This window comes from Patagioenas fasciata, chromosome 1 (genome assembly GCF_037038585.1).
Source record: "Patagioenas fasciata isolate bPatFas1 chromosome 1, bPatFas1.hap1, whole genome shotgun sequence".
Classification (NCBI taxonomy): Eukaryota; Metazoa; Chordata; class Aves; order Columbiformes; family Columbidae; genus Patagioenas; species Patagioenas fasciata.
The window spans coordinates 109,500,203-109,526,850 of NC_092520.1; the positions used below are offsets into that span (position 1 = coordinate 109,500,203).

Genomic DNA, 26,648 nt, shown 5'->3' on the forward strand with positions numbered 1-26,648 from the left:
GACCTAATCTTAAAGGCCAGGAAGAAGCCTGGTACTTGGTTGAGCATGTGCCATAAAATTTCACCCGCTTACTGCCACTGTGAACACATTTGGTTGGAGGATTTATTCCAGACAGGTATCTAGTGCTATGTTGAAAAACTCTGTGCTCTTGCTTTAATCCTCGTTGTTTTCTGGGAAATAACTATAGCCTTCTCCACCTCTAGGATCTTATCACCTTCAAAATTCAAGTGGTCAAATGATCAAAGAGCTGACAGCTACTGGATGCTGCCACCACTGCTGCTGACTCCATGAGAAATTTCACTGAAGTTACCATTGCAACCAAATTCAGAGGGAAAAAAAAAAAACACCACCACACAACCAACAGTCAAAATACCCCCACAGCACTGACAGATCTGGGACAGAGTCCCAGAAAACAGCAGAGCACATGACAAGGTAACAGGGTTGGCTGCTCCACATGGTCTCCTCCTGTCTGGTTCTTCAGGGTGTGGGCTATCTGCCACACATCTCCTTCACTGGAGCACGACATATGGTGTACCAGAAGACAACCTTGCTAGTGTTGCTTATTTCAGAAGTCAACCCTCACTGTTTTGATCTGTTATGCCACGGGTTGGGTGGGTTAAAATCCCACCTCTGAACAAACAGAAATTCAACTATCTGGCAAACTGTGAATCAGGACTGGTACAACTTTCACGTGAAGGTCACTTGGCATTGTTGAACACATTCTTATCATGGCTGTAGTGAGTTTCAGATTGCTGTAAGAGCTCTGTGTTTTCACACATTTGTTAACAAGGGCAACAGCTAAAGGACTAGCATTGTCCACTCCTCACTCACTGCAAACACACTAACTGAAAGCAAGAGGGAGGATGGAGGGATGGCACGTACCGGTGCCTACTATTGCCACCATCTTGGTCACCAGATGTTGCAATTAGAAGAGAACAGGCACCTTACTATTAACAGGAGCTTATAAAGCCTTAGTAAAACTGGCTTCTGCCCCACTACTCTCTTACTAAAATCAGAATGGTTTGCAACCTACTCTAATGGCAGTGAGATCAAGGACCGAGCATCTATGTAGTGCCTTATTTTTGTCTGTTTTGTCTAGCTTACAGTGTAGGACTGGTTTACATTCATGTCCTATTGTTATTTTCATTACAAAACCAGAGGGATAATTATCCTTTCCTGCAAAGAAAGTTCACTGTCAATCTGAAAAATAATGTAGCACCTACTGCAATCATGAGTGGACTTTTCTTCCTCTCTAATGAAACCAAAAGCATCATGCACTCTGAAAAAAATTCACACTCTGTCACTGGGATATATTGCACATAGTCCTGCCAGAAGTCAGGTATTAGCATTTAACTGTGACAATGGCACATAGATCTGTCTAATTTACCAAAAAGTGAACAGGACTGAATAATCAAATTAATATTAGATGATTGAATAGTTTTCCAAAATACAGGTCTAATTAAATATTAAAAATCATTAGGCTGACTGTTAGTTGCATTTAAAATTTGTATGCTTCAGAGAAGGAAAAAAATATTTTAATACAATGTGCACAACCTAATTTTTATCCTACCTCCATGCTGCTGCTCCAGCCCACTTCTTGATTTACCATATCCATAACTTAAGGGTACTCTCTGGTAAGTAGATGGAGAAGCAGGAGGTGAGCAGATTGGAGACATCGGTGGAGACTTGGGTTCCTATTTCAAAAACACACCAAAACAAAATGGAATTCTGAGACAACAGTAAAACAACCAAGTCATCCTGGACAGCAATCTGAATGTGTACAGCATGATGAGACAAAGAAAAGGCGAACACTGTAGTTCCCTGAAGTCTTTTATTTCCGGGAAAAGGCTCCTTAAAAAAACAAAACATGGTAAAGACAGAATGTGGTATTGAGTGTTCTAGGGGTAAAGCATGGCAATGCCATAGTGAAGCTTTACAATGAACACCTTAAGGTATTTTTACTTTCAAAAGACACCTGAAGACATATATGTAGAATGCTTAATGTGAGTGGGCATCTTTGAATTTACATAACACAGTTAGGGTGAGTGCATTCTTTGTGGGAGAGTATTTTTTCATATAAAACACAAAAAAATAAAATATATCTCTCAATTGGTATTTTAAGCACTCTGTGGATTTGTAGGTGTTATTGTGTATCTATCCTACAGCGTTCTCTTTACCTTGACTTACAGATTGTTCAAGAGGACATGATCCTGAAACAGCTTACTGTATAAAAAACAAAATCATAACACAGGAGAGATAACTTAGCTGGAGCCAGGGGTTTGAGGGCGGCATTCTGCTTCAGTGTAAGTACACACAGGCAGATACATGGACATGTTCTTCTTCCTCATCCTGTTATTCCACCCGTGTATCTTGTCATCAGCTCATTCCTGTTGGCTGACCTCCGGCTGGGAATGTCATCACTCATGCCAATGCACCATGTGATAAATGTGTGCACATGTTACGGGAAGATAAAGTGTCTGCCACCAGGCATTTACAACATGACCTGATACAGTACCAGAAGAGGAGGTGTCAGGCCTGGGGAAAATTATGCAAATCAAGGTTGCTCTGTGAAGCTGCTTGTCTCTGAATAAGCACTCTCAACATTCCTAAACACAGGTAGTACAAATCTCCCTTAGACAGTTTTGTTAAATTGGCAACTCAGAACAACAGGCGCTGGGATGACGTTTCCCTGAGGACAAAAGAAAAGCACATTTCTTCTGGAGTACTCCTGGAGGAGATCAGAATGGAAGAAAACCTGGTGGCCTTTTCCCACACAGAAATAGTGGCTCGTGGTTCAACATCTCTTCTCCAGCTGAATATTTCTGTCGTGACTAAGGATCATACTGGCCGTGAGAAACTGCTCGCCTTCCAGTTCTGCTTCACACGGATTTCTATTTGCTGCTCCTTTCCTAGGTACAGCAGCTGACTAAGTAGGAGGACAACGCTGAAAAAATTAATACACAATATTACAGGGCTGAAGATTTACACAAGCCCTCATAGAGAAATTCCCTTTGGGGATGCAACTGGGATGCATCAAAATCAGAGCACAGCCCCAATGAGGATTATGTACGTCAGGGGTTCATCTCCTGTCTAGTACCACAAAACTGAGTAAGTCCATGTTACTGTAATAATTTACAGGACTGGACCCAAAAGGAGGATGAGTAACGACATAGTGGCCTGAAGGAGACAAAGCCTGTTACCTGTTTGTCCCCTTCATCTGTTCTTTTGTAGGAATTTTTTTCCAAACTTGTATGTGGAACCTGGAATTTAACTCCATGGAGTTCTGCTGGAGTGCCGTAACGTACGTCACTGTCATTTTTCAGCGCCACAAACTGCGGCAGAGGCAATTCTTCATTAAAAGAGAGAAAAATTCAATTGAGACTACAGAACATTAAAAGTGCTTTAAGCAGTATCGTCTTGTACAACCAATGAAAAGTTTATCTATAAAAGAGTACTATTTATAAGTGTGGAACTCCTATGATAATTTCATCTTAATAAAAATATAAAGGTTACACAAAGCTACATTCTCTAGCTTAATATATAATCTCTCCATGCAAAGAGAAAAGAAATAAGCCTTGTGCATGCCATTAAAGCAAGGAGCAAATTCATTTCCTGCCTTCAAAACATTGTCTGTAATGAATAGTTTCCTACAGAAACTGTGGGGCTGATAAACTTATCAACCAGGATCACAGTATCCTCAATGCTGCCATCATAAAAGGAGCAAATTAAAAATGGTAGGGTTCAGAGATCACACCAAGGCCTGGTGAGATGACCGTGGCAAAAGGTCTCATGTCACAACTGCCCTGCACAGCAAATGAGTGGCACTTTGCTGCTCTTTAAGATGATTCACCATTATTTTGAAGAAACACCATTTATTTTTGTGCACAATCACCCTGAAAAATCAATACAATTAAAATTAAAAGATTGCCCCAAACCAAGCAAAGCCATACATCACCTCTGTAATCATTTACATCTACAGCTACTACCAAGCAGAAAAATAGATCAGTTGGAGTTTGCTGCATGCTACTCACCCCCTTCTGAAGGCACTCATACATTTCAAGAGAAAATGTAATTAGCACTGGAAGCAGTAAGTAAGCAGAATATCAATACAAGGACTGCAAGTATCCTTCTTCACTCAGATTTGTAGATTATGTAGAGTTGTAAAACACACTCAGTAAATCTCAGTTCAGGTTTTTAATTCAGGTTGTTGGTTTTTGCTGGGTTTTTGATTGTTTGGTTTGTTGTTGTTTTTTGTTTGTTTCCAAATTAACATCATTAAAAAGGACAGTAATGCAAGAGAACGCAAGAGCCATCTGTAAGGAAAACTGACAGACAAATCCAGGTCGTCTCACTTCACCCCTAGTTTAAACCCCCTTGCTGTAGAGGCACCAAACCAAACTGTGAAAGCTGCAGCCAATCCACTTCACTTGGTTGGGAGCTCTGTGCTGCTGGAGCTTGGCTCACACAGGTCTGCATCAGTACTGGTTGGGGGTGGACCTTCTGGAAAGCAGCACTGTGGGGACGGACCTGGGAGCTCTGGTTGACAACAGGTTGCCCATCAGTCAACAACGTGCCCTTGTGGCAACAAAGGCCAACAGTGTCCTGGGTTGCATTAAGAAAAGAGTGACCAACAGGTCAAGAGAGGTTCTTTTCCCCCTCTACTCTGCCCTGGTGAGGCCCCATCTGGAGTCCCATATTCAATTCTGGGCTCCCCAGTTTAAGAAGCATAAGGAATTACTGGAGGGAGTCCAACAGAGGGCTACAAAGATGTGAGGGGTCTGGAGCATCTTTCTTATGAGGAGAGACTGATAAAGCTGGGTCTGTTCAGCCTGGAAAAGGCTGAAAGGGGATTTCACCAATGTTTATAAATATCTCAAGGATGTCAAGAAGATGGGACCAGACTCCTTTCAGTGGTGCCCAACAATAGGATGAGGGGCAATGGGTACAGACTGAAGCACAGGAGGCTCCATCTGAATATGAGGAGAAACTTCTTTACTTTGAGGTGCCAGATCACTGGAACAGGCTGCCCAGAGAGGCTGTGAAGTCTCCTTCTCCGGAGACATTCAAACCCACCTGGACACATTCCTGTGCAATCTGCTCTGGTGAAGCGGCTTCAGCAGCTGGGCTAGACTAGATCATCTCCAGAGGTCCCTTCCAGCCACTCTCTGCTTGCCAGCCCAGCTTCCCACCCTGGGATGGGGCAAACTTGGGAGCCCCTTCCCTGTGCCTTGTAATACAAGCTATTTTTACTTTTTTTTTTTTTTTTTCCCCTTTGCAAGGACAGCAGAGCAGAAACTGTGGTGGGTAGACTGACACAATTGTGAGGCTATGGGTAGGTCCTGCCCTTCCTACCTCCTCTCTGACCTCATGGTTGGCTGTACCACTGCCTTCAGTGCAAAGGTAACAAGCACCTTGTCTGGAGCACAGACTCACAGCATGGTCCAAATGCCCATCTGGGATATGGGAGCTAAGAGTTCAAATCTGTTCAGGCTCAAGCCCAAGTGAAAAGTCATGTGTTCTGAAGGCTGCGCCCTGCTGAGGCAGAGCGTGCATCACCAAGGCAAGAACATCGAGTTCCTTCCATTTAGTCACAGCTAAAAGGGACGTGGCTTTCTCTCTTCATCGCCTGAGTGTGATAAGCCTCTTTCAAGAAGAATTTTTCTCCATCAAAAATGGTACATTTAACATTACTGTCGCTTCACTGGGAAGAACAAAGATGTGTTAAATTACATCTAATACATGTTTTCCTACCTACTGATAGGAAGCATGGTTTTGTCACCACTACCCATTTATTTCAGCAGAATTATTTGCTAAAACAGATGAGCATTGCAAGCTGCCCTGCACAGGTGGAACTGTGACCTGTCCATGTCCCCCACTACATGCCCCCACCTGAAGCAGCTATCAGCTCCCGCTCTGCACAGCTGTCAAGATTAGAAGCTGAAAGTAAGAGAGAAATGCATCCCCAGCACTGATCAGCTGCCATTTGTTCCACTCCTTTGGTAAATGCCTTTTCCAGAGGGGGATGTCATCTCAGCTTTGCCATACATGTAATTCACTGCAATTTTTTACCATTCACTTAGAAAATGTAACATTACTTTCTAGTCCTCTGCTCCTCAAGATGCAATTGTTTCATAGACACATTAGAAGAAGAGTTTACCACCTCAGAGAGCTGACAAGCATTAAAGAAAGTGACAAGTGCATAGCACTGCAACCAAAATTTCCTACTTACCATTCTTAATGCTCTCAATCCGCACCGGGAACCCTGACTGTGCTGCCGCAATTAACTTCAAAGCAATATAAAATTGAGTAGGACCAAAATAACCCACGCGCTTGGCTCCACAAACTTCTGTAATCTAAGAGAGAAGAGACACACTGTTGGTTAAATGCATTTCACTCTCCTAGGGAATGTAAACACCTCTACATAAACAGATTTAAAAATACAAAATGCTTTGTATTCAAAGTTTTCTATTAAGTGTATCTCTTTTGGCTCAGGACATTGCTGCCTGATATCATTCCCCTTAGTATATCAGAGACAGGTAGTTGTTCAGCTTTTCAGAAGTATTCCTGGGTGACGCTGCTATCCTAAAACAACTTACAGGTTTTCATTCTATGTATGATTTCAGTAGCAGGAAAAACTATAACTTGTTAAGTACAGTGTCCAGTAAAACATTTCCATCACAGATGCTATGGTATTCAGAGAAAGTTGTATTTAATTTTAATAGCTCTTACAACAGTTCAGACAATTACTGTAACTGGAACATAAGCGCAACACAAGAAACAGCCCATTGCACTGCTTGAGCACAACTTTTCTTTGTGAAAAATTAACACAGTCACAGCACCGAAGCTTAATTTCTACATATACTTCACTGTTTGCTTCAGTCAGCCACCTCTATGAAGCCAACAGCTCCATGTTCACACACTCAAACAACAGCTACACAAACAAGAGCTATCAGCAGGTTTTAAGCACAGGCGCCAGTTCTCCCAGCCACAGAGTTCCCAAATGTTCACAAACGAACCTCAGCTGGATGCTGAGGTTAGAACAAAGGCTCATTCCCCCCAGATGTGAAAGGAAGCTGCAAATTGTTTTCCTGAAAATACACCCAGCAAGATCTCCTTGTTGGTGAGGTTCATCGCCTCTGTGCAGGATGACAGCAGAGCTGTGCTGGTTCTTCGTGGGTTGCTCCCAAGCTACAACAGCATGGCAGAAAGTATTCCTATGTGTATAAACAAATAGCACAAATGAATAGTCTGTTTTTTTCTAATTTATTTTTATATGTAGGATCGCAGAATCATTTTGGTTGGAAGAGACCCTCATGATCATCAAGTCCCACCACAACCTAACCCTGGCACTAAACCATGTCCCTAAGAACCTCATTTAAATGTCTTTTAAACAGCTCTAGGAATGGTGACTCCACCACCTCCCTGGGCGGCCTGTTCCAATGCCTGACAACGCTTTCCTTGAAGAATTTTTTCTTAATATCCAATCTAAAACTCCCATGGTGCAACATGAGGCCATGTAAATATGTACACATACACACACATAGTGGTGAAACAATTTCTGAAAAAAATAAATGTTTTGGAATGATAATTCGTACTAATCAAAGAATTATCTTCAAGCAAATTCTTCTCTGGATGTGGCTTCTGCTTTGACTGCATCAGCTCTGGCTTCCTTCTCTTCCTGTGAGTTTCAGAGATGTATGGCTGAATTCCTTAATCACAAGGTATGTCAAGAAGCTTTTTTTTCCTCTTACTGCTTGATGAAAAGAGATTGAAGTTGTTCGCATGCAGAGAATCAACTAACCAGCAGCATTTGCCATTCCCCTTCCTCTACATATTGTTTTTCTGAAGTCACTCTGGCTTTTTTTTCTTTTTATTCCACCCGTTGCCCCTTACCTCTTTTATTGTCTGGTGGGAATACAGGGCACTTGGCACATGCTCGAGAGGGATGGTGCCAAAGCACGATTAAAAATGTGAGCGCGCTGGGGATGGAAATGCAGGTAGAGGGGCACTCCTCAGCAGAGAGCTGCAACCCATCCAGGATGTGGGAAGGAGCCAAGCACATCGCATCCACCTGCATGGATGGCACAGTGCAGACCCCGAGGTTGCAGAGGGCTCCTCGTTGTCACAGGGAGCCACCCTGCCCACTGTAGGGTCCCCATGGCACCAGTGGGTCCTTTGACAGCAGCCCTCCTGCCCACGGCCTGGGCCTGCTATCAGGAGAGCCAACCACTGTACTGGTCCTGTTTTGGGAGGCTTGGGCAGAGCATCAGGACCATTTCACAGAAATCTGTGATTTTGTCATCAAGTAGACTAAAAATTTTTATCAAGTATGTACCATCTTTTGAGAATGCAGTGTTGTTTCTCAAGCACACTTACAACCAATGAAACTGAAATTGCCTTGCTGTAATTTTGCTCTTTAGTGGTAACAACAGAAACATCTTTGGTAGGCACAGGCTCCTCTGTGTTATTTCTGTAACTAATTCCAGATCTCTTTGTTAATGGCCCAGAGCAAAAGATGCAAGCTGACAGGGTAGCCAAATTTATTACACAATTAACTGCAGGTGTTCATACAGATTGATTGCAGGTACAAGCATTTACTGTTATCAACTTGTACAGTTAAAGGAGAGGATCTTGGTTTCCTTCCAGACAGCATTTTGTGCTGCCTGCATCAGGACCCTGCTAATGGGAGTAGGCCCTGGCTCCAGCAACCACAGAGGTAGGCAGCAGATTAGCCTTTATCCAAAATTAATTCCTCACAACATGCTGCCTGCTCAAATTTCCACAGCAGCTTAAACTGAATACTACATTATTTTTTTGTTTTCCTGTTTTACCTTTTACAGGGGTCAGTGCACACAGCCTCTTGACAGGCAGATTACATTCGGTGATATGCAATACTGAAATTAAGCTTGTTTGTGTGACAGACTCCAAGATCCATCAGAACTAAGGCCATAGTACACAAATGTGACATGGTATTTTTTCAAGCTGAAACTAAACTCTTTCTCCAATGAAAAAGAGAACACTTTGAAACGAAGGTATTTGAAAACATCCTCTGAAATACAGAGAAAGCATTAGTTCTGCTTTCATTCAACTGATGTTTAAAAACAAATTCTTTCTATCCTTTCCTGTTGTCAGTTCAGGTTGCATACTTTTCAGCAAGCTAGCAAGCAAAGAACTGATATTTTCTATTCGTGCACTGCTAAACAGACACACATGTATAATAAATCAAAACAACTTCCATAGCTTGATACTTCAAGGGATTTTAATACAGAAGTATTGACAGTCAATTTTCACTGCAATTTTTAAATCATCAGCAGAAAACTGTAACCCTCAAGTGACAGCTGAATATTGCAGAAAAGTTTAATGAAGAACACACTGGAAATAATTTTTCGTGGTGGCAGGTTACAGATGTTGCTTGCCAAACCTAACCTCAGGATGATAAACAGTGAAAAATTTATCTGTTTGCAAGGCAACAACACAATGCCGCGTGGATTAAAAGCTGAAGGTGTAACTGCTTATATGAAAATTTCATGAGTCATTTGCCAATTATGGGGAAAAAAGTTCATTTCATACAACATGTGATAACACCACTTTACAGAGAAGGATGGTGAGCTGTAGTGTCTACCTTGTGTTTGTCCTCAGTTAGTTCTGGAACAGCATCCCTCAGTTCAATGGGATTTCAGCAGGTAGCCCTAAAACAGACGTGCTATACATGAATCACACCAACTTCCCTAGCCAGCAGCCATAAGAAAGGGGGGGAAAGAGCAAGCTCTAGATGCCTGCACACCCTTCTGACAGGCTAAAAGTTTTCCTGTGGTTATAAAGATATAGACTCTTTAAAAATAAAAAACAAACCTCCAACTCATCAACATTAAAATTTAAAATGTAGCTATGAGCTCTTCAGAAGGGTGGCTGTTTTAAATTATCATCTCCATGCAAACTTCTAATAGCAAAGCTTTACATCTTGAGATGTTGGAACACAAAGCAGATTTTTGTGTTTATTATCCACTCACTGCTCTGCTCTATAGGCTGACAGTGAGTGTTATTTTTGTAATTGCTCCTTGAAGACATCCCGCATGAAGCAGCTTTTCCCAGCATAATCTGATATTGTTCCAGCTCTCCTCAGTTCTCTCCAAAACAAGTTTCCACTGCAGTCTCCAAGAGCACTGACCTCTCAAACACCCTGGGCAGGTCTAAATTACATTGCAAGAGCTAAACTTCAGGAACTAAACATGAGCCTAGAGCTCAAGTTTATTTTATCTAAGTAGAAAAAGAGGTAAAATCAGAAACAACTATTCCATAATCCTACGGGCAAGCTGAGATGACCATCCTGCTGCCTCAAAGCAAAGGTTTTCAGCTGTAAAGAAAAGGCAGAGCTTGAATTTTTCCTTTTCCATTTAGCCATTAATGCTGCTACAGCATCATCTATAACCAGCTGGTGCACTTTTTGTCCATTCTGCCCTGCTGTCACTGCCTGTCATGTGTGGACAAACCCAGTCCAAAGGCACTCAAATCTCCATGCAGGTTGTCAGAGTCTGTGAAGAACACACATAAGCTGAAGGCATACTCAACTCATTTGGAGAGAAAAAGAAAAGCAGCATCACTGGCTCCTACATTAAAGGAAATTTTTTGGCTGCACCTTCCACCACAGCCTAACCCCGGAAAGTACTTTTTTTTTTTACTTATCCTTGCTCATGCTATAATGAGGTAGAAGGATTTTCCAGATCATCAAATGCCTTTGCATTTTAATGAACAAGCTGAAAAGCTTCTGTCCTCCCACAGTGCACACCTGGCCCAGTGCTCTCCGGAGAGCGAGCGGCCACAGTGCCACAGCTCAGAGCAAAACCACCGAGCAACCCTGGGCTCCCTTCTGGATCAATCACCCTCTTGTAATTGTTAGAAAGACAAATATTTGAAGCAGCAGCTTATCAACAGCTTATCTCAAAATTCTGTCATTCACCTGACCCACTTGCTTTTTTTTTTTTTTTTTTTTTTAATTTGTGTTTACAGAGTCTTTGATCTGCTTGTTACAGACGAGTTTTGCTACATTCTTAAACAGGTATTTCTTCCTGAGCAGAATGTTGTTCAGATGTCTGTAATGCTACCTGGAGTCTGGGGCTACGTATCTATATCTTCGTTATTTAAAGTGAAGTAAGAAACGTCACGTCCCGGATCCAGGAGGATTCCTGCCTGAGAAGGCAACAGGAACGTGCTGCTGGAGCAGGGACGTACCCAGCTGTGCAGAGGAAGGTCCTCTGCTATGGATTAGGCTCTTCAGCTCTGCTCCTTCATAACAGGGGTATTTCTATAACTATTTTATTCTGCCCTCTTGCTTTTCAAACCCAGAAGTTTTACCTATTTTACAGGGGTTTTTTAAACATCACCTGAAATACTTACTAAAATCTAGCTATTCCAAGCAAGTGCAGTTCCAACATTCAAAACGAATTAAAAATGGCTTAGTTTATGATTGTCCTGGTTTTGTTAAAAAACAAGTTTCTCTTTTAGTGAATTTTGCCTGTCAGCTAAAGCCTTCATATTAGCTGCATTTTCCTGGAGAACCAGACACATGTTTTGGTAAACCTAGCAATGGAATGCAAACTTATTGATAAGCATGGATGGACATCTCGCGAGAGGGGCAACGAGAAACCGGTGACCGAGAGACTGACCAACGGTGTATAACATTCCATTCACGTGAATACTTCATATAAAAGTGGGAGATCACGAGGATCTCATCCCTTTTGCCTTTTTCCTTCCCTTCTGCTTATGGCCAACATTAGGAGAGGCCCTTGCTGGTCGTCCCTGCGAACTGAGGCCTAGTGAGAGACTGAATCCAGCTCCAGTTGGCTGCAGAGTCCAATCCAGGACTTTGGGTGCTGGCTCTGCAGTTGCTGAGACTTACAAGATTGGTTTTGTATATTTTGCATTATTTTCTCTATTCTTATTAGTAGCATTAGTAAAACATCTTTAATTTTTCCAGCTCTCTTCTCTCTGTCCTTCTTTCCCTCCCGATCACCTGTTCTGAGTGGGAAGGGGGGAGAGGGAGGGGCAAAGGGGGGAAATGGGGGGGAGAAGAGGTTAACAATACATCTGCCAGGGTTTGATTGTCACCCCGCAATCTTAACTCTCAACAATGATTAACAAGACAACACATACATAGCATATTTTTGAAGACCTAATTACAAAATGTTCTGACTGTTTGAGCTCTGCGTGATCATCGCTTTACATTAAAGAATACCGCCATTTTAAATCACAAGGCAAGCAACTGAAACCGCCAAGGCTTAGCAGCTTAGTTAACACAGTGGTAAAAGCAGCAGAGAGCTGTGAGGCAAAAACCTCCCCATAGCACCCCAGGGTTCCCCCAAACTCCCTCCTCCTGGCACCACCCAGAACCATTGACATCAGCCTGCGCCAGGGCTCCACGTGCCATCACACCTTTGCACATCCAGGGGAAGGCACCTCATTCCACGGACATGGAAACACTTTTCCAGTGGCTCCAAGCAAAACATTTTATGCCAACACTGAGAACTACAAGGCTCACGAGTCAGTGCACACTTCACATGAAACAAAACTCTAAAACTATTTTCAAACAACTCGTAAGTCTCACACTGAAGCCTAATCAGCAGAAGTATTTTAGATACTAGAAAATCTCAAGCCCCAAGCAGAGGTTAAAAACAAAACAAAAACAAAACAAAAAAAAAAAAAAAAACAAAAAACACAAAAACACCAAACAAAAAAAACCCCACAGCTGTTTTCAATCACTAAAGAGTGCACAGGCAGGGCAGGAGCAGGGTGGTCAATACTCGGTCAGTGCAAGGGTTGGTCAAGTCCTCTCTCCTGTTCCTGACCCCAGGCAGCTGCAGGTGCCCACAGAAACTCAAGAATGTGAATCATGCGGCACTTCTCTTCAAGGAGGAAGGCTGGCAATGCCAGCATACCGCAAGTTACAAAAAATACTGATCTGAACTGTGCAGCTACCAAGATATGTGAGTCAGCACTGTTAATCAAAAGATTTCAATTATTAAGGAGTGTTGGCTAGAAAAACTCTGCCAGGGAATAAAGGCTGCTGATGCATGCTAATACTTAAAAGTGTTAAAGTATACCTGAAAGAAATCCCATCCCCTAAGCTCAACCTTCTGTCTTTAATATACAAACGCTAATGAATCTTTGATCTACACGTGATGTGGAAAAGGTGGACACTTTCATCTAATGACAGTCTTACTGGGAGCTTTAAGAATCACCATTCCTGAGAAATACCTGACAGTCTCCATGCCAAGTAAATTATTTTCTTGACAGCAGTGCCTACAGAATTAGGTCAGAGGTTGTTACGTACATTTGCTGATAATTCATTCTGTCTTCCCTTTGAAAGAAAATCCTAGCACCATCCTCAGTAAACACATGCCTTTAGGAGTGGGCAAAAAGCCCGCAGGGGTGAAAGAGATGAAGCAAATTCTTTTCAAAGCCTCCTTGCATTTTCCTTCTCACTATTTGGAAAATGAATGCTCAAAAACAGCATTGACCCACCCAAAATTTTCCTACCTGTGTTTCATATTCACTAGTCTGTATAAAATTCATATAAAAAATTCTCCAGGTCAATAAATACAGCTTGTGCCAATAAATTTGTATAGGATGATGAGTGAAATTTTAAAGCTTATTACACTTGGAAGACAAAAATAAAGGGCCTGAAAACACATTACTCCAGATTAAAAATTCAGCATAAGGATACCAACAGGCAGTACAGATTTTTATAAAAGTATGAGTCTACTTATTCACTGAACTGCTTTGCATTCCTTGCAGATAATCAGTTCCTCAGCATCTGGATATGGAAATGCAGATATTCAGCAGGTCACTCTCCAAAATGCTGCATACACACCCTTGCCAAAATCACACTGAAATCCCACAGAAATCTGCAGAGTATGAAGAATTTGGTTACAGCTGTTTTACCTGCTTCTCTTACTGTAAAAGCAAGAGAATATGCATCATGTCCCAAGTCAAATGGAACGTACAGAGCTGTCACCCCATCCCACCCAAACAAGTAGATTGCAGGAAGCTTCCACAGGGCTTATCCGAGTTTCTTCTGACGCATGTCCCAGCCAAAAGCTTTTCATTCTCTTCGACATGAGATGTGAGCTTCATAAAGCACATCCTACAGACGGCTAACACTCTACATTTTATACATTGAAAATATGTTTCTTTAAAGCCAGGAGTAATTCCAAGGATTTCTGCTCATTTTCCTGCCCACCTCTTCTCTTCTGAAAACTTATTTAGGGACACAGCACATCAAAGGTCCAGGACATGAGAGAAGAGAACCCAGACCCTCCAACTCCTGCCCCCTCATCCCCAAGCCATTGACACTGCAAGGCGAGCTTGATAGAGGCAGGATAGAACCATCCACATTGGAACTCGGCCAAGACTGGCACAAAGCCAACCAAAATATGCATAGGTCCCTAAAACTTTCATTTTCTGGGGGCTGAACTGAAAACAGTACCTAAGCCTTACTACCAGTGAGAGTGAATGGAGAGAGTTCCTCTCCAGCTCAAGCGCAAATGCCGCGTTTTGCACAGAAGCTGCACCAGCCCCCTTTGGGAACGAAAATACAGGACGATCACCGGAATGTTGAAGAACAACACTGTTTTTAATAAGGACACATTTTGGAGAACGGTAGTCCACCCTTGTGTTTTTATCATTTTAGATCACTTCAGCAACCAAGCTGTTAATTACTTCAAGAAACACTTCACACAAGCAGCATTTCCATTAGCATATTTTCATCCTGAGAGCACATTTTTTCCGACTTAAAATATGACACATTTATAAGCTTGATTTCATAATTTAGATCGACATTTATTCTGAACTCCAATGTGTTTCAACATGTTTATTTTTAAAATCCATTCAAAACACTCTGTGTATATAGAAAACTGAAATAAAACTTAACTTGAAGCTCAGTCCTTACAAGGAAACTTTAACAGGAGAGGTTTCCTCAATCTGTCAAAATCTTTTTTACGTGGAAAGAATGGTCCCTCTATTGCTGCCATTCAAACATGGATTAAAAAACATACTCTGAGGGTTTGTTGGGTTTTTTGTTTGTTTTTTTTTAAACAAAAACAAAACCACAACACTGACATTTTATAACGTTTATAATGCAAGACTCCACAAGCCTGCTTACAGACATTTGACTGAATCTTTAAGTTTCTATTCATACAGACAATCCTTATTCTATCTTTTGTCAAATTTCAGTCTCAACACTCCACAGATTGAGAAGTTTTTTTGGAAAAAATAACAAGCCCCGTTGGTTTGGGTTGAAGTAATTTTCTTTGCTTAAGTCAAAATTCAATTTGGGTATTACTCATACAATACAAATGTGTACTACAGAAAAGTCCACTTCCTTTTTTTACATAATAGCATGTTGTTAGGCGGGATTTACCTTACTCTCTGAAGAAGCTATTAAGAAAAAACTATTTGTTGTGACTTACTTGTCAACAAACGAGCTAACTTGGGAAGCCCAGCAATACAACTCTGTTTTGTTCTCGTGTTAAAATACCATCATAAAAGGCTTTGGTATAAGTAACAGTTAGTGAAAATCCTCCCCTCATCATCCATAAAGAAGTTCAACAAGCTCACCTAAGGTGCAAAAAGTAACTTGAAACAGCTGAAAAAGTGACAAGTTTCGAGCTTAGCAGCAAGCAGATAACATCTACTGTGGATACACCACAACATTTTCTTAATAGGCAATCAAAATACATTCTCAAATTTGGGAACTCTCTTAGCACCTAAGAAAAAACAACAGAAATGCATGCTAGATAAATCCTGAAGTCAAACTACAACGAGGAAAATGGGGAGAAAGGCCATTCCATGATCTCCTTTGTGCATGTATAAAAATTAACTGCTATCAGACATCTCTTTCGACGCTTCCACTGATACACTCAAGTCAAGGCTACCCAAAATACAGACCTTTTCAGTTAAATCTTTCTTTTATCATTCGATAGCAATGTTTAAAGACTTCATTCTGCCCAAGTGCACTGCATTGTCAGGAGTGAATCCCAGAAAACAAAGCTATTTTAACTTGCTGTCACCATCAAGAGGTCTACAGGACTGCCCACAGATGGTACTGTAGCCCTCTGCTGCTGCTGCTACAACAGCTGCCTTATTATTTCCACATTTCTTTACAACTACAACAAAGAAATACTTCAGGACTTTCACTCTCAGATGCTATGCCAGGATAACTTTAATCTGTTCCATTTGTAGGCGTTTTCACAGCTGAAAGCATACCAAGAGCAACCAACAGCAAACCTCATAACAATTTCTGTTATTTTTAAATATCCAGGCAAAAACATTTCTCTACTTACTTTGGAAGGCAAACAGCCTTTTCTTCTCAGTGAGTACACTTCTACTTGTTGACAGGACGCAACCCCTCCAGTCACCATCACAATCCTGATGTGTCCAGCCACATATCTGAGCCAAATTAGATGTAAATAAATTCATCATAGAATCATTTCAGTTGGAGGAGTCCCTCAGGATCATCAAGTCCAACCATAACCTAACTCTGGCACTAAACCATGTTTCTCAGAACCTCATCTATGCATCTTTTTAAACACCTTTTTAAACATGGCGACTCCACCACTTCCATTGGCAGCCTGTTCCAGTGCCTGACAACCCTTTCTGTGAAGAAATTTTTCCTAATACCCAATCTAAACCTCCCCTGGTGCAACTTGAGGCCATTTCCTCTTGTCCTATCACTTGTCACTTGAGAGAAGAGATCAACCCCCTCTACACTACAACCTCCTTTCAGGTAGTTGCAGAGAGCGATCAGGTCTCCCCTCAGTCTCCTTTTCTCCAGGCTGAACAGCCCCAGTTCCCTCAGCCGCTCCTAGTATCATCTCGGATGACCATCAAATGAAGCACCTCATTTGCTTCCCCTCCACATGGGGACAAGAGATTCAGATACTGAGCCCCATGGGCCACAGTTTAACTTACAGTACAGCTGAGGGATCAAATTTGTTGTAGATGACAAGAATCACAGAATGTTAGGGATTGGAAGGGACCTCAAAAGACAAGAGACTGAACACAGAGGATATCTAAAGTTGACTAGAAAGATTACTGAAAAACATCTTATGTTTACATTTTTAGATTTCAGTGGCAGCTTACATCATTACAATACATGGCCTGTGAGGAAATTAAGAATCTTTTGGCTTTAAAGTTTCCATCTAAACACAGATTTCTGCTGTTTGAAGTCTAGTAAACAGGAATTTACCCCAACCAACAAGGCAGTCTGGGAAGCTAAAAAGCCATTGATGGAGATGGCTCAGATGCAATCACTCTGGCCACTGAGAGAGCAATAATCAAAACTCTCTTTTTGGCCACTGTCAATAGTTTACCTCATTTTGGCCAAGATCTTTAGCCCACAAGCAGCAGTAGCACTGCCGACTGCAAGCACATCAAGCTGTCCTTCAGGTTTCCTCCCAAAAACACTCTTACAAAATCCTTGTCCAAAGCTCAACAGATGCCCACTTCTCCTGCTTGCTCAGCCAGCACTGAAGCTCTTCCAGAACACCTCAGCAGCTCTGAGGACAACAGACAGGGGGTGCCCAAAAGTGCCTGCCCAGCTACAGACCTTCCCCCTCTGTGGGCTCACACACCCAAGTGAGTGTTTTCAGAGCAGTCTGGAAAGCCCTTCCCTTGGAGACATACAGACAAAGGGTTAGACAAAGGGTTAAAGCAAATGTTGCTCTGCATTGGTCTGAAATAATGTGTAATTAATTGATTCAGCTTTCCCATGACTTTTGGGACAATCTCTTTAGAACTCAAGAGAGGTAACCGCCTTTGACAATTACTCAAAGAAATAAGAGCAGTCCATAAAAATAAGCACAGGCAGCCACCCTGAACTGAGCTGAAATTTGAATTTTCTGCAGCTGCACTGAGCTGTGGATTAAGTTCCACAACTACCATTAGCTCTGGCTACCTATACACCTGGGAAACATTCTTGGATTCCCCCAGAATACAGAGACCCAAACCCAACTTGGGACTGATGGGTAGCAGTATTGGCCAGAAAAATACAGTAGCAAAGTCATTCTGCAGTGAAATCCAGAAACCTGCAGCTAAAGCCTGGCACGTGGATCAAAGCAGGATGGCCTCTTCTATGCAAGGCTCAGTTCAAAGCAAGGCTTTTCTACGAGACAAACCTAAAGTTAATCCCTCTAGATTGATTTGTTTTCAGTGGGCCTTGGCCAATAAAATAAGAATAAAATTTTTCTTATACGCTGATGTCTAATATATAAATGATAACATACACCCTTTATCACCAGATTTTTTAACTCTGGCTAGTGCAATACAGCTGAGTGTTCAAACATTCAGTTCAGTACCACCTTTATGCTTGTTTCCATTAGCCTTTCCTCCCTAATCTTCAATTGCTTAAAATAACTGTAAGACTCAAATATCATGATATGCAAAAATAAATAATACAACACTTAAGAATCACAGCCCTCTTGCAAAATCTTCCATAGCACCATACAAATAGATTATCCAGCATAAACTTTTAGCAACATGGGTTTAAAGATTCAGCAAACTATGTAGCAAAACTACTCTTCTTTTTAATCCAAAACCACTTATAAAATTAAATAGTATACATTAAAAAAAGAAAAAAAAAAAAAAAAAGAACAAAAGTCATACAGAGTGCTTTAAATTAAGTCTTCTCCAAAGTCCCAGAGAGAGCAACTGATGAAGCTTGTTTTCCAAGTCTTGGTAGCAGAGTGAAGATTTGTGCAACTTAAAATTAATTGACATGTTATTAGGAGCACTGCATTCAATTGAAACGGGCATAATCCACTGAGAGAGAGGTGAGTCTGGAGTGAAATTCTGTGGAAGGATTTTCTAACCACCAGGTCTGTGGCGATTTGTGTGGAACAGCTGAGGCTGGTTCACCCTGGAAAGACAAAAGTCCCTAATGGTGCAGCCTATTTCTCATCTATCACAGATGCTGCACAATCTATCACAAGTCGCTGCCACAGCAATTTCTGCTCAACCTTTCTCTCCCGCCCTCAGATAATGATAGCATAATTTGCGGTTCTGAGAAACTCTCAAAAATTGTTTCAGACTTCTAAGGCTTCAGACAAATACTGAAAATAACCTTATAACAGCCCTTTCTCCACACAGAGTATCTGCTGCACTGCACCAGGGAACTGCACAGGCTTGCGCAGCTGAGGGAGCAACCCAAGGGCTGAGATTTGCCATAGGTATGCAAATCCCTGCTTAATTTCTAAATTCTTGGCACAACTTTCAACAAGCATTTATGGCTCAAAATAGCAAATTAATAAGGAAGAACTTATTAACACTTCTTATTGGGCTAAGAAATGACTGCTGATTTATTTGACTCTGAAGAGATGGGTAAAATGGAGAGTGATCCATGGCTGGTGTCGCATGCTGATTTCAGATCTCCAAAGGCACTAATGATTATTGCAGGAGACATATACTACTATCTGCAAAGCAAAAAGAAAATGTCCAATAAAATCTTACTGGTTTTCCTCTAGTAGTGGAACTCCCCTCCCACCCCCCAAGAAATTTTAAGAAAGATTTTTACCCTTTTCTACACAAAATACTACAACTGCTTTGAAAATAATTCCTATGTCTGTGCTTCCTCCTTCTACACGTTCACAAGTAACATTTTGTCATTTTTGCACTAAGTGAACGAAAGCTTCTGTCCTTTCATTTCCACAGGCCAATTTCATAAGGATATGAGCATAGCTATTTGTGATCCACGTCTCACTTCACTTAAGGTACATGAGCTAGTGCTTATCTTTAAGCCTGCAAGAAATGCTTCTGCAATCAAACAGGACAATTCAGAAACTGAGCATCACCCATGTTTTGATAATATCCAAAAACAGTACAATAAATCTGCATTTGCCTTAGGAAGACAGCTCCGCACTCCTCTTCACAAAGTGCGTTGTGCTGCATACTTGGTATTTATAATCTGCTCTAATAATGGTTGTATTAAGCAATTATTAATATTTTGCACTGGTCCATCATTCAAGGAAAAGGAGCCCAGCACTGGGAAAGAGGGGGATGCACTGGGAAAGAGTGGCCGTGTATCATATCCACCGACGGCTGCCACCGAAATGCCTGCACTAGCTCCTGGCACAGCAGTGTGTGCAAGAGGAGCTCACTTTGTATTTGAAATGCTGAATTATTCATTTTGTAATTTCTCTGGTCTTCACACAACAACTAACAACATGCTTGTTTTAATATACCTCCATTATTAAGACAACACATCACAGCAGGCAAAGTATTTAAAAATATCAGCTGCAAGGCTTTGATTACTCTTTCACAGGACTTTCCGGAGTTAAACTAGAAAAAACAAAACCACATCTGTACATATTACTACATATTGGAATAAAAGGGATTTGTAAAAGCTTGTCACATGCAGCTTTTCTAAATATCTGTTCATTTTTAGTATTACTTTGTTTCAGTATTGAAAAAACAAGCCTATGCACCAGGACAGTGAATGAACTATTTAGCAATCATTTTTCCTTGCAATCACTTTATTTTCTTTCTTGTTCTTGAACACTGACAAATTTTATATTTAGGCAGAAGTCTTTAGGAGAATTATTGCTTAATGAAAGCTAGATACCAAAAACCAAGCTTACATTGCATGCCAATTCATGTCTCATAGGCAGCAGCCTCTCTTCTTTTTCCTAACCGTCTGCATTATACTTTGCACAATTTTTGCACTAAATTAAATAAGAGTCCTGCAGAGCAAATAGTTTATCATGCAATTAAACTCTACAACATGTTCACAAACGGGAGCCAAAGTGCAGCAGCCTTAAAAGAACAAAACCACAGAAGACTTTTAATAAATTTATATTTCAGTAAGCAGGTATTGTATGTACAATTGAGATAGAAATTATTTTCTTCTGTAAGAGCTGTAAAATTTAAAAGATTTCTGTCTCTGAGATTCACAGAAAACAGCCCCGTGCAAATTCACTAGAAAAGCTCATGGGCTGAAAACCCCCCATTTCTTGACTGCTTTGTTAGTCTGGAGCCTAACTGAGAACAAGCAAAAGCACTAGTACTTAGCAAATACATATATACTCTTTCCCCTAATTTCTTTGCCTAAACTATTTAAACTCCTGAGAGCGCAGGAACCTCTTAAGCCTTTAATTCCCTCACTGCTTTTGCACAGGAATCTGCTGGCTTAGTAGACTCAACAACAACCGCTTTGTTAAGCAGGAGAAGCAGCAAGGTATGAGGGAAAAGTCCTGTTCCCAACACTCCCCTTCACTCCGGTCCCACCGAACAAATATTGGTCTACCTACCTGGCTGCCGCATGGCCACGGCACTGCTACAAAAAGTGCCGTCAATGTGGGATGCCTCAAGATTTATTTTACAGTGGCAAGATAAATTTCAGAGGCTCTCATTATTGATAGCATACAGACAGCAAGTTTAAATGTAACAGAAAAATATTTAAATAAAACAAAAACCACATTATTGTGACATTGCTTCACTTGAACTCTTTCAACTGTGGCTTAGTTTTATTTTGGTCTTGAAACCAGGTCTTCAGTGAAAAAGCAGGAGTGTGTTTTTCCACACATGTTAATACTTAAATTTAGATTGAATGTTATCACTGGTTTTTGGGGTAGGCTGAGAGGAAAAAAGAAAGGAAGAAGAGTTGAGGTAAGATATGTAAGATAATGGTTTTTCCCCCCCCCTTAGAAGTTGCTGGGGCTTGCAATTTCTATCTGAAAGACTCTCAGATTCTATAGAAGATGCTACATCAAGATAAGGTGATTTTTTAAAATAATCTATGCCACTATGTTAGCTCTGAATTAAAAGAACTTGTCTGCTCTAACTAATAACAAGAAAATGAAATACAACACTGTATGTTTTACAAAAAAAAATTACCGAACCTAATTCCCTGAAAAGCTTCTGGTCAGTACGAATTCTTAAAAAATATGGGTGAAAATAACAAGTTTTATATATATATATATATGTATATATATATATAGGCAACAGGTGTGGCAGGTACAAGAAATAAACTCACTACAATTTCAAAACCATGGTTGGGATTGATGCCACAAATAATTCTGAATGTCTGAGCTGTACGTACCTTACTAACACAAAGAGGGGTATTTTCTGATACACACAGTACAGCATTGAAAAACTGTACATCTGTGAATCGAGACGTTCTTGAGGTACAGACAAAACCTGGATATTTTAATTCTGCCAAATTAAGACAACTGTGCTACCTTTTTCTCCCAAATAAGCAGTGAGAAATGTATGCATCTATTGTTTATTTGTACCTTCCTAAGCAAATGGTCATGGAAAAATTGTGACTATTACAAATACTCCAGTAAATAGCAAAAGTATGCAAAATACCAAAAAGAGAACAGCTTGGAAAAACAATCAAAATATTTTAAGAAAAATAACTGTGATTCCTTGGAACAGTCATGCTCTTTTAGAAACCTATGGGTTTACCTGTCCATTTCATTCTCCCAGATACAGAAATACAGAAAAAAATGGTTCACAATGAACAAGTCATGTAAAAATTATCCAATTAAACTACAGTTTCTAACGGAATACATTTGTATTCTGTACCTTTCTTTTTAATGTCACAATATTTGGGTACCATACCCTCAGCTCTCATTGTTTTTAAATCCCTCAAAATTGCTTTCATAATAATAATTGTCACCACACTGAAAATCTTTGGTTCCATTCTTCAATGTCAAAATTATTTAATTCAAACTGAAACAATACAAAACTTTTTGTCCTTATAAATAAGAGATTTTAATGATGTGCATGATTGTACTTAGTGCACATCAAGTACAAATTTAATTCATATTGCATAACAATATCAGATTTTTTTTTTTTTCTAGCTTGATAAAAAACCTGGAGGCATTTCCACAGAGTATTAACCTTGAAAAACTTGACATTCTTCACAGGAAATCGATTTTCTACAAAAACTTTGGAAAGGAGTCAACTTGGATTCCTGTGCAAGATATTTACAGTCCATTTAGGTCCAAACCTACACGACAGCCCACAGATGAGAGCACACACTATAAAAACCCAAAACATTGAACAAGTTGGCATCAAATGAAACTTTGAGTAGAAAAGTCCCAGAGAAGCAGAATGAAAGGTAACAAAATAATTCCAGAGTTTAAAATCTTTTCTAAGTCTCTTTATTAAGCATTCTGTTATGAAATTGTTTTCACAATAATTGCAGGTCTTCTGTAGGCCTTGACAGACATGTAAGAAGGCAACCATCCAACTTAGCTTGCCCCCATGAGCTTCATAAACCTCTCATTTTTCAAGGAATGAATAAGAAACATTTCCTACTCAACATAACTTTACTGTGAATTCATTCCCTTAGAGAGGTTTTGGTGTTGGGTTTGGGCCTTTTGATGTTTTTAGTTTGTTTATTTTTAAACAGAGTGGTGCCAATATTTCCAATGAAGGCTCTTTGAAAACCGGCCTCTGATAACAAGCCTTCTTTTCTGGTCCGCAACCAAGGTTGATTTCAGGGGTGAAGAACATACGTGACCACAAGAAGAAGCCACTGCCAGTAAGAACCATGTTTTTAAAACTAGAATTTTAAGGAAAGGAAAAAACAAAAAACAAAACACAAAACAAAAACACAACAACCGACACGCTATGCAATACAATCCACCATTTCAATGCATCTGTAGGAACTCTAACTCCAAGCCTGCCTTGGTGGAAACTAAGATGTCTTTATGAACATCAAAATCTTCACAAATTATTTTATGGACTAACCCGTTGGGGCAAGAGGATAGTCTCATTGCAAACAACAACCCTGGACACAATTCCCTGATGGATGGTAAAGACTGAGCAGTCGGTCGGTGCATTTTGGCTGCCTTGGAGGTTGTACTCAGCAATGCCATCCAGGCCGATGCCAGACCCCTGGGCCTGGTGACACAGCCCCATCCATAAGGAGGACCTTCCTCGGCACCCTTGAAAATGTGCCGGCATGCACCAGGCGTAAGGGCATCTCTGCTCAGGGCCCAAAGGAAAGCTGTAATGAAATTCCCTCTTCCCCGAAGAATCATGTCTGTATGGTTTTTGTTCCTGCATCTGATAGAAGCATTTATATCTTTACCTATCTTGTTAGCAAATGATACTTTAAGTTTCTTGGAAAAAAAATTTTTTCTACCTTCATTTTCCAAAAACTCATTGCAGAAATGTGACAGTTTGCAACATTAAACTAAAAGTAGGCACAATAACAGCTGGCTTGAAAAGGGAGATGAATAATCTGTGCTTCATATCCTCTGCAGACAGGCTGCAAACAACACAGGGCTTAAAAAAAACCCCTTCTTAAATCTAAAGATAAGGCAGCAGTAGAGTACATTGCCTATAAAAGTTAGAGTTATCACCAGGGATTAACAAATCGCCCAAGAATGACACAGATGTGGGATTTTGCTGTGGAACGGAGATGGTGTCTAGGAATGGCCCGAGGTCCTTTCCACGCCTGTAGATAATCCAGCTTCCCATAAAGATGAGGCAGACGTGACGACACTGCACCAAACCTTCTCCCCCAATACTTTTCAAAGCCTATTAGCTTTGGTGTCCATTTGGTTTGAAAGGACAGAGATGTCAGAGAAATGCATTTCCCAGCCTCTGATTTTCAGGGGCCTGACCCGCAGTGCTGAGGCAGCTCAGCCCCTTCTCCATGCTGACACAGCTGTCGGGTGACCAGTCAGGGCAGGGGTTGTTTCTGAACTCGTCGATGTTTATGCCACAATTGGCCAATGAAAAGTGCTATGTGGTGCTCAGGCTGACAACCTGCCTTTCTCTTACGACAGAGGCAGTGTGCAAGGCCAGGAAAAGGGATGGCACCTCAGGGCCCACTCTCAGACCAAGAGTCCTAAGTACTGCAAGGTGAGACTGTGTCACTGGTCCCTACCTCAGTTGCTGTTTGATGAAAAAACTACCAAAACAATGTTAATTTTGAGCAGCACTTAAAAAACATTACAAAAACCTGAGACATGCTTTTGCTGATTATCCTTTTTTTTTCCCTATTACACCTCAAAAAATAAAAATGACAACCAAAGCCCCCTCTCACTGTGTAGCCTCTCTCACTGATCAATGATCAAACCCTCTTTTTTTTTTTTTTCTGTATATCGAAGGGATCCACAATCACCCCAGACTGGTGCTACTCCCCACCAGTTTCTTGCTCTGAAAGCAGCAGACTCAGTAACGAAGCAAAGAGCGGAGAAGTGTTCAGACCAAGCTGACTGCAGTGAAGGTGCATATGGCCACTGTTTGTGTCCCGCCTCTCAGTGGAAGCTCAGCCACGCTGTTTTCAGAAAGCACAAGAAGTTCCCTCTAGACTGGCCTAGCTGGTTAAACACAAGCATACAGGATTTCACAGCTTCCCAAGAGACCGACAACATGTATCTTACAGTGTTGTGACTAACATATTGCTGCAGTTTTTCATGGAATTTAAAAACTTGTTAATCTTAAGCGAAAGCATATATATTAATATTCATCAAAACCCTAGGTGAGAATGTTAAACAATAATATATCATTTCAGAAATCATTTTGCATTTCAAGTAGTCTTTCAAACAAACCACGTCACAAACATTCTGTGTAGCTTAAGATCTCTAACACGTTTACAAAGTCAGAAGGTACATGGTCAAGCAAAGTTTGGCTCATAATTAGATGTTGTTAAATAATTTTTTTTCCAAGATTTAGTACTGGTAGAAATGCTTCTTCCACAAGATGAATGGTGATGTTTGTTATTTCTAAATTCCACTGGAAACAGTTGTGCAGTTTTTGTATTAATACAATAAAGTATTTCCATGAAATGTTTATACTTAAACATTTCTGTAATGAAAGTTTGAAAATATGGCAAATTTTCCTTCCAATCTGAGAAAAACAGACAGCAGAAACATAGTAAATTAAGGAAAGTCTACTACTAATTTTTAACTACTGAATTTTATAAATATAAATGTACCTAAACAAAAACCTGAAATGCTTTCAAAAGGTGACATGATCCTCTTAATTAAGAATTAAATAGACATGGAGATGAATGATGAGATACATCCATGGCAGGACAAATCTCTCGTGTTAAGACATAACTTCCCTGTACAGGAGAATCAGGCTGTCAGCCTCCTTTGCAACGATGACAGTTCTTGCACCACAAGGAGTAAAACTTCCTGAAGGGAAACCACTGCTAAATGATCCAGACTTTTTAAGCACAGCTGGAGAAATTAACATTTCCTTTCACAAACAAATGAGGAATGAGCAAATAGCAATGAAGTTGGGTATTTAATTTGGAAGCAGCTATTAATTGTGGCATGCTGAACCGGCGCATTATTTGTGCAAAGCTCACCTGCTGGTTGTGCCAAGTATAATCCACCTCTTCATCTGCATCCCAGACATAAGATGAGACATCACTTTAGGGGACAGGGAACCCTGAAACTAAATACAATTAAAAGGCGGGAGGGTGGGGGGGTGGTGCGCACAAAATGGGCACGTTCTCTCTAGCTCCCAGGCAGATAGCAGCCACAACGGCTGGAAACACTAGGAGAAAGTACTGGCACAAAAGGAACAAAAATAATGCCAGCACATAGTTCTTCAGCTTCCTAAGGAGATAGAGGGAATTTATAGGACAGAGGGGCAATCAGCTCCCAAAGCCCTGCTGCGATCAAATT

At 40.8% G+C, this 26,648-nt stretch overlaps 1 protein-coding gene across 4 annotated transcripts in view; it reads right to left on the reverse strand.

Moving 5' to 3' along the window:
• Nucleotides 1-26,648, reverse strand: part of REPS2 (RALBP1 associated Eps domain containing 2) — a 105,859-nt gene that overhangs the window by 62,280 nt on the left and 16,931 nt on the right. For all 4 annotated transcript variants that reach the window (XM_065857815.2, XM_071812691.1, XM_065857820.2 and 1 more), the window contains exons 2-4: nucleotides 6,230-6,353; nucleotides 3,201-3,349; nucleotides 1,571-1,694 (exon numbers count right to left, since the gene is read on the reverse strand). In XM_065857815.2, the coding sequence (XP_065713887.1) occupies nucleotides 1,571-1,694; nucleotides 3,201-3,349; nucleotides 6,230-6,353 (397 nt within the window). The remainder of the gene's footprint in view (nucleotides 1-1,570; nucleotides 1,695-3,200; nucleotides 3,350-6,229; nucleotides 6,354-26,648) is intronic.